This window comes from Nansenia antarctica (assembly GCF_963989245.1).
Source record: "Nansenia antarctica genome assembly, chromosome: 2".
NCBI lineage: Eukaryota > Metazoa > Chordata > Actinopteri > Argentiniformes > Microstomatidae > Nansenia > Nansenia antarctica.
In genome coordinates, this window is record NC_137675.1 from 12,057,251 (window position 1) to 12,066,865 (window position 9,615).

General features: G+C 43.3%; 1 protein-coding gene across 1 annotated transcript; it reads right to left on the reverse strand.

The window, feature by feature from the left end:
• Positions 1-3: 3 nt before the first annotated feature.
• Positions 4-4,586, reverse strand: LOC308149810 (keratin, type I cytoskeletal 13-like; the record flags this gene model as incomplete). The annotated part of the gene is made up of 6 exons (XM_080522698.1): positions 4-228; positions 786-911; positions 1,293-1,454; positions 2,844-3,000; positions 3,572-3,654; positions 4,188-4,586. 6 exons carry the CDS (start codon positions 4,584-4,586, stop codon positions 4-6), a joined length of 1,152 nt encoding a protein of 383 aa, XP_080378824.1.
• Between the last annotated feature and the right edge of the window lie 5,029 nt (positions 4,587-9,615).

Sequence of the window (9,615 nt, forward strand, 5' to 3'; positions counted from 1 at the left end):
CTCTTACCCAACAGCCTCTCCGTCCAGCAGCCTCCTGTACTCGGCGATCTCCATCTCCAGGCGTGTCTTGATGTCCAGCAGCATCTTGTACTCGTTGGACTGCCTCTCGATGTCCGTCTTCATGTTGCCCAGCTCCAGCTCCAGGCTGTTGACCATGCCCTGGAGCTGACTCAGCTGGTAACTGTAGCGGGACTCTGTCTCTGACAGTGTGCCTTCCAGTGCTCCTTTCTGGAAGGGGGGTGGGGGTCGGGGGGGAAGAGGGAGAGAAGAGGAGGAGGAGGGAGGAGGTAGAGAGAGGAAGGGGTTCAAAACTATGATTCAACTCCGTTGATGGTGATATATCAGAGGCCAGATTTGATTGATGTTAATGCCTTTAAACATATTGTACTGTAGGCAGTGTTTTGCTGAATGGCACATTTGGGTTAAAGAAGAACAGCTGCGACAGAATAAGGTCGAAGTTAATTGTCTGTCTATCCATTGATCAAATCGCTTTGTCAAACATGTCATTATGATGAAATGGCTCCAAGTTTACTCATTTCCTCTCTCATTAGCTAATCCATCATTTTCTGTGGTTACAGTGAAAATGAACCTGAGGAGTGAAACACAAATGCTAGGGTAGGTACTTGCCTCAGGTCAGGACTCAGAGACAGAGTTTGTGAATTGTTTATGAGCTTGTAACATTTAATAGCTTGCGTGCGTGTGTGTGCGTGCAGTGTGTGTGTGTGCGTGCAGTGTGTTTGTGTGTGTATGTGTGTGTGTGTGTGTGTGTGTGTGTGTGTGTTTACCAGGCTGATCTGGGACTGCAGCTCGATCTGCAGGGACTGCAGGGTCCTCTTCAGATCACTGATCTCGGTGTGAGATGTCTGGAGGCTATGTGTGTTGGTGCTCACCGTCTTGTTCAGGTCATCAAACTGGAAAGGGGAGAGAAGGGATTGTATGAGCAAGGCCGGCCAATGGGAGGGGGTAGAAACGGACAGGGTGGGAGTTGTGGCTACTCAGTAAGTTATTCATTTATAATGCTAATAAGGCCCCAAAGGAGTTATCAAGGGTATAAATCAGTTGAGTGTATTGTAGATTATCTTTATGGAATAAAAAAGAAAATTCGACTTCTAAGTATTCACAGTAAAAGTGGATAAGATCCATATCAATGAAGTTATTTACAGTTAATGGTTATCCAGAGGTTTAACTCTTTCTCTCTCTCTCTTTTTCTCTCTCTTTTTCTCTCTCTTTTTTTCTCTCTCTCTCTCTCTCTCTCTCTCTCTCTCTCTCTCTCTCTCTCTCTCTCTCCTCACCTTGACCTTGTACCAGCTCTCCATGTCTTTGCGATTCTTTTCGGCGATGCCCTCGTACTGGGTCCTGATCTCATCCATCACACGGGTCATATCCTCTTGTGGAGCCGCGTCCACCTCCACGGTCACCTCAGAGCTCATGTGGGCCCGCAGGGCGGCCAGCTCCTATAGGATTGAAGACAGAGGGGTCAAAGGTTAACCAGGCAGGGTTTACCCCATTTGGGGATATAATCTGTTGATGAGGTCAGAGGTCAATAGAGGTGGAAAAGGTGGTAAAGGGTAAAGGTGGTAGAGGTGGAAAAGGTGATAAAGGGGTCAACTTGGATGAAAGTCTGGTTTGACACACACACACACACACACACACATACACACACACACACACACACACACACACACACGCACACACACACACACACACACACACACACACACACACATTGACAGGCAGGTAGAGGGTCAACATGGGTGAAAGTCAGATGAGGTTACAGTCTAACAGTAATAACAGTAATTTCAAGATGCCCTGAGATGCAACTGGTGTCACAGGTATTGTTCAACCATAAGTTAAACCATATGAATTGTCAAGTCACTTGACTGTAACAAACAGTCTCCACCTTTCATGATATGATTACTATATAGGCCTAGGTGATACAGATGTTAGCGTTAGCTTTGTTGACATCCTGTACAGCAGGGGAGGCTAGTGGAGGTAGAAATCGGAGGATGGCCTTTGACACCATTACTCGCTCCGTTCTGTGCATTACAATGAACGCGTCCTCCGATTTCCAACCTCCACCAGCCTCCACAGCTGCCCCTGAGGAAATAGATGATTATACTGTATAAACTGTTATACTAATCCATCAGGATAGGGGACTGGCCATCTTGTGATCTCTGCTGAGGTTATCACTTGAATAATTTAAAAGCTGTATCTTGATGCTGCAATGTTAATGTTGAGGAACCAAAGCCAGAGAATTGTACTCCTGTGTACTCGTAGATTGGGATGTAATAAAAGCTGATTCTGATTAAACTGCTAGGCTGGCGCCACACGGCCGCAGGGCCTAATGCCATTGGCTGCCAGATGTACAGGTACACAAACAGAGCCAAAAGACCCACCAGACAAGTTATGTCTGCTCTGCTGTTTATACTATCAATAGTACGGTCAAAGACAACAGTGCTTGGCAAGCGACAGTATAGGTCTTATGCCTCTAGTAACTCCATTCGACGTAGAGTAACGTAAGCTAGAATGGTGTTTTCTTAAAGGGAGAATGGATAAGAACTAGGAGCAACGTGTGGGTTTTTTAGATGTTGATAAAGCGATGATTCAATAAGCACTTTACCATGGAAAATATTCCACAGTATTATATTAAGTATTGAGGGCTCTTCTAAGAGACAAAGTATGATGAATTTGTTCGTAGTCACTGGTCTAAGGATACGGTTAGAACTTGATGAGGGTAAGCTGATCTGAGATCTGTGCCTAGGCCTTGGGGAACCTCTGCGGCATTGGGGTCATTTTGAACCCGGTCTGACTCCTTTGCGGTCCCCAGGGGAACGGACACCCACCTCTGCGTGGTTCTTCCTGAGGTAGACCAGCTCCTCCTTCAGGCCTTCGATCTGCATCTCCAGATCGGAGCGGGCCAGGGTCAGCTCGTCCAGAAGCTTCCGCAGACCAGCGATGTCCGTCTCCACCGACATACGCAGGGACATCTCATTCTCAAACCTTTTTACCATGAATGAATTAATAGATTAAGGGATGGATGGATAGATGAATGAATGAAATGAAAGAATGAATCTATTTCCTAACTAGAAATACATAGAGGTGACAACATCAAAGAACAAAAAAAGAACATTGAGTGAAGTCGTTCTATTGTAGTCCTTCACAAGGGGGAAAGGAAAGACAATAGACTATTTAGTTACCAGACTAATCGTTAACGCCGCCAACGGTAAATATGACAAAACGTCACCAAAACCAGTCGTACCAGTTTTTCTTTCAGTTGACCGCTACAGTGGTTTCAAGTGCACAGCCATGTGACATTTATGATCATCGGCCTCATGTGATGCACTGTAATGTAGGCTAATACTGAGTGAAGCAATAATGCCCTGGTAATTGTTTTACGTTAAAGTCCTGTGATTAAAGTTGACATTTTTTCTGTGTGAAAAGTGTGAGTAGAGTGTATTCCTTTCATGAGTCATGAGTGAAACACAGACACACACACACGCATTTACACACACACACACACACACACACACATACACAAGCAGAGAGAGAGACACACACACATTCTACTCACTTGACTTTGAAGTCGTCAGCTGCCAGCTTGGCATTGTCGATCGACAGCATAATCCTGGCATTGTCCAGGGTGGCATCATGGATCTGGAACAAACAAAGACAATATTATTCATACAAAGTAATTTAGGAAAATGAATTAAACAATAAATTGTATGAGCAACCATGACGTGGCCAAAAAGGGCAATCAATACAATTGTATCGTACTATGACTCATTCAGGCATTGTGTGCCGTTACATTGTCCTCTGACATGTTGGAAATTGATGTGACAGGTACACAAACTGGGCTAATGTGGCAATTTGAGTTTCACGCCGGAACTAAGCCCTTTCTAGTCATGGTAACCTTTTTCTTTCAGTGGAAATAAACGAAACAAACATGTGTATGCAACAGTCGTGTCTTTCATGTTCAGTAAATCCATTACTTCTGAAAATAACCTGTCTATCAAAGGTTTTACAAATCCACAACCTGAGGGCACAGTTGTAACCTGACAGCTTATTTGAGAAGCAGGCAGCCTCCATGGGCTTCATGATATTTAGAGAGAATTTATACAAAACGCAGCCTTTTTGATGGTCAAAAAGCATCTATCTCACTTCAATAAATTCATGGTCCAGATGCTCACCTTTCTGTGCAGGTCAGCAATAATCGCCTCGAAATGGCTGTAGTCCCTGGCTGCGGTTCCTCCGGACTTCGAATCGTACCACTCTCGGATCTTGAACTCCAGCTTGCTGTTGGCGCTCTCCAGAGAGCGCACCTTCTCCAGGTAGGTGGCCAGACGGTCGTTCAGGTTCTGCATGGTGGCCTTCTCGTTAACCGACACCCCGTTGCCCCCTCCATACCCGCCGGACAGGTCAATAGAGCCACCGCTCGCTAAGCCTGAATAGGACATGCGGGCATTCTGTCCACCCGCCCCGGCGTAAACACTCGGTGCCCGGGACATGGAGATCCGAGAGTACCCCCCGAGGGACCGCGAGGAGGACTTCAAACCACTGCCCCCGGAGTAAGATGCGCGAATCGACATAGTTGTTGAGTTGCTGTGTGGTTGAGTAATAGAGAAAGTTAACGGTTGACCTGTCGACCCGATGAGTGGTACACGTACTAGTAGAAGAGCTGGTGATGTTACCTGTCCAAGGTAGCAGAATATATATACCCCGTGGAGGTGGGTGGGTGCGGCTCCAGGGCGTTTTGAGATAATGATTTACTGGAACGTGGATCCCTGGCTCCACGCATCATACAGGTGTGTCCTGAGACTCGAGTTCATCAAATAAGGGCTGAGCTGAGGTGTGGTGATGTGATGAGCGTGAGAGTTGACAATAATTGAGGAAAAAAAAAACTCTTGTCAGTTTTATCACCTCCTTGGAGTCAGTCTGTAGTCTGTTGTCACGGCATCTTCATTTACATTCACATTTTTGGCAGTTAGCAGACGCCTAGCAGAGGCTTACAACAAATAGGCTACATTAATTTCGTTGTTTGGTACCTGTACTATATCAATGACAATAAAGACCATTCATTCATTCATTCATTCATTCAAGTGAATCATCTATCCATACATAGTCGTAGCAGGGAAAAGTAATCTATGCTCGGGCCAGGCGCCACTGGCAGTCATCGTGCTAGAAGAAGGAAAATCAGTTTTTTGCTTTTGCTTTTGCTTTATTTCACAATAGAGAAACTGTACTGGGGGGGGGGGGGGGGGGTAGAGGTGAAGTAGATGTCTCATGTCATGAGGGACAGTTAAGGTGTAGCCTAAAGGAAGACGAGTTGTTAATGTGAGGGGAATGTTAAAGGTTAGGTGCAAGCTGTTTCCTTCATCATAAAATACATGACACATTTTCTTTTCCCATCAATTGTATTGTCTTTTGTCTGGGTAAGCATTGTACAATCTACAGACAGTAACCTAACCTATCTCAAACTTAAAGGAGGAAGGTTTGCAGGTATATCATAACATTTTGAGATATTGCCATTATAATCACATTAATTCACACATAAATACAGGAACTCACCTTTTTTGCATAATGGAAAGAAGAAATGGGCAGGGACATGGTAGCCTATAGTTTACGTTTCTGTATTGCCTTAGTGAAACTAAGATCTAGAAAATAATGTTCTGCACTGTAGGTACTTTCCCTCCCACAATATTGATCTTAACATAAAAGTGGGGCATGGTCGATAAAGATTAATTTATGAATGCATATTATATGATATGCACTAGACCATGGATACTTTACTATGTTCAATGTTCGCACGAAGATACACATCAAAGTACAGATTTGTTTTGAATATCGTTCAAAGTAAGTAAGGTAGGGTGTTTGGGGTATCTGAGAGGGAGAGAGAGAGAGGGGGGGTGGGAGGGAGGGAGAGAAAGAGAGAGAGGGACGTAGAGAGAGAGTGAGAGGGGGGAGGGAATGGGAGGGAGAGAAAGAGAGAGGGAGGGAGGGAGAGAGAGAGTGAGAGGGGGGAGGGAATGGGAGGGAGAGAAAGAGAGAGGGAGGGAGGGAGAGAGAGAGTGAGAGGGGGGAGGGAATGGGAGGGAGAGAAAGAGAGAGGGAGGGAGGGAGAGAGAGAGAAAGCGTGTTTGTGAAGTGTGAAGGAGAGTCACCTCAGGAATGTATCCATTCATATCATTATCATGTGCCCACTCTCTTTGACAGGTCCTTAGAGGTTTACTTGACAGCTGTAACACATACACACACACACACACACACACACACACACACACACACACATACATACAACACACCCGTAATGCCCTGGTAATTATTTTACGTAAAAGTCCTGTGACTAAAGATGGCTTCTCCCTGGAAAGTGTCTGTAGAGTGTATTCCTTTCACCAGTCATGAGTGAAACACACCCAATTGCAAGATGAACAAGGTTTTGTTGAAGGTTTTGTTGTTTGTTCTCGTGTTTTCAAATCAAGTCATATCAATCCTAAGTTCATTGATTTGATTTGTTAGGATCTCCATTAACTGATGCAAAGTATTTAGTGATCCTAAAACCGTTGTTTGTTCTATTGAGTGGGCTCTTCAACACTTCAACTTTTTTTTTAATATGAAAAAAGAATAAAGAAGCTTTTTGGTAATTTGCGCGACTTGAGAATTGTCGACATGCAGACCTTTTCACCAGACCGTGTCACATATTCTGTTGATCAATATCTTTTAGCCTTTAGCAATCATCTGTCATTTGAGTGAGCGCTGTGCAGGTTGAGTGCCCTTCCTTATAAGCGTGCTGGTAGCTGCTTATTAAGATGTTCATAGAGAAATAACATTGTATCTGTCCAAATCCATTTTTTCCCCAACAGTTTGCTTATAATAGGTAACAAGCTGATTGGTCTGCTGTTAGAGCCAGAAAAGGCAGCGCAAGCATTTTTTTTAAAGGATTACCTTAGCCTCTTTCCAGATTTGTGGGCACATATTATTGCCAAGACTAAGATTAAAGATGTGGCATATGGGAGTGGCAAGTCTGCTACCATCCTCAATAGCATTCCATCCAGGTTGTCAATACCAGGTGGTTTCTCATTTTGTATAGACATAATCATTTTTCCACTTCTTCTGAAGTCACTTTACAGAATTCAAATGAGCAGTTCTTCTCTTTCATTATGTTGTGTAGTACACATGTGTACAATGGCTCACATTGTGGTGTTGGCATTTCCTGCCTGAGTTTACATACATTGTCAATAGGGGTGTAACGGATCACCTAACTCACGGATCGGATCGTGTCACGGTTTTTGAGTCACGGATCGGATCATTTTTCGGATCAACACAAACATTTTTGTTTTTATAAAAACTGCTTTTTCCTTGAATTCTGTAAAAACACCACTTTTACTATGTGACAAAAACCAACAACATTCAAGATGTCAAAACTGGTAATATATATATATATATATATATATATATATATATATATATATATATATATACATACATATATATATAATATATATATAACATATTCTACACTCAAACATTACATAATTATACTGAAATACACTCAATTTAAATGATAGGAGAGAGGGAGGAGGCGCCTGGTTGCAGCAGTGAATCACTGGGCTCTTTAAAGCAGATGAATACACATGTTTTATGCCACTTTTAACTAAATAATAAAGTGAACCCTTATTTTGAACATGGTATGAAAAAAATGCCTACATTATCAGAAGTTGTCGAGCTACCTTTTTCGTGCCTCCCGTCATAGTTGACAGAGAAGCCAAAGTGCTCCCATACATGGGATTTAAATGACGAGGGAGGCATTTCGAGTTCTTCTCCGCCGAACAACGTAACATGATACACTTGGGCCGCGTTCGTAAATTCGCTTTGAGAGCGCCGGAGCGCACACTGGGTCCGACGTCATAAAGGGACCAAGTAATTTGATTGGACAAGAGGCGTTCCTTGAACGCTGATCAGATTCCAGAGCGGATTTACGAACGCAAAAAAAAAAAAAAAAAAAGAGATTTTTTTGGGGGGGGGGGATCCGCGGTACACACGCGTTCCGAACCGTGGAGGGCGATCCGAACGGATCACGGAATTTCCGTGATCCGTTACACCCCTAATTGTCAATAAAGTGATTGTTGAAATAATTGGCAATATCTATCGGTTCAGTTATAAAAGACCCTTCTGCTTCAATGAAAGATGGAGTTGAGTTACTCTTTCTACCCATGGTGTCATTTAAGGTGTTCCAGAGCTTCTTTTCGTGTTTTATATAATGAATCCTGGATTCATATTACAATTTCTTCTTCTTTTTGTTCAATTTAGTGACAACATTCCTCAGTTTACAATATACAACGTACTTGCCAATCAGATATTTGCCACTCCCATTGCCTCACCTCTCTTAACCATGCATTCTTTTAGTTCATCATCAACCCAAGGCTCCCTATCAGCTGCATGCTTATCTAGAACTGGGCCCATTGAAAACGTTAAGTGCCGTATCTGGGTCTATTTGTTTACTGACATCCGACCAGCAGATATTTCTAACATCATCCACATATAAATAACGACAGAAACGCTTGTACAGTCTTTTATATACAATTTTTGGACCAGCCTTTGGAACTTTAGTCTTCCTAGATATGACCACTAAATGATCACTAAAGCCAATGGGAATACTGTAGATACAGCTTTAGAGCAGAGTTCAACAGTATTGGTGTAAATGTAAATGCATTTGAATGATACAGTTCCCGTTTGGTTAGTGTGCACCCTGGTAGGTTGGTTAATAACCTGAACCAGATTACAGGCACTGGTTATAGTAAACACTTTCTTTTTCATAGGACAGCTTGATGCAAGCACATTTATATTTAGGTCTCCCAGGACATAGATTTCTCAATTTTCATCGCATGCTCGTGTGTGAAACGTTTCACACAGATTGATCAAATGCACAGGATACAGGATGTAATTTGTACAGATATCCAATTCTATCTATACTATTAAATAGATTTAGTGACATTTATAATAAAATAGAATAACATTTGTATGTGCCTTGGGCAAAATAAACACTGTCTGGATCACTTTCAATGCTTGGCATGCTATCTATTATATAGTGAATGTATGTCATTACCTCATAATTACACAGTCGTTGACTGTGAGAAGAAGTGTTGATACACCGATGAGCCAAAACATTATGACCACCTGTCTAATATGCTGTTGGTATTATGTCTAATATGCTGTTGTGTTACAAGGGGGGTCAGCGAAGAGGACTCCCCATCGCCCCTACTGGTCGAAGAGCGACAGTGCTCCAGCCCTGGACTAATAATTAGTCCAGGGCTGGAGCACTGTCGCTCTTCGACCAGTAGGGGCGATGGGGAGTCCTCTTCGCTGACCCCCCTTGTAACACTGTTGGTATTATGTCTAATATGCTGTTGGTATTATGTCTAATATGCTGTTGGTATTATGTCTAATATGGTCAGGGTCACGGCTCTGGTCAGGGTCACCAACGACCTCCTGATGATAGCAGATACTGGCTCCCCATCCCTCCTCATTCCCCTGGATTTAACAGCAGCTTTTGACACCGTGGACCACAACATCCTCCTTCACCGTCTGCACTCCACCATTGGCCTCTCTGACACTGTCCAC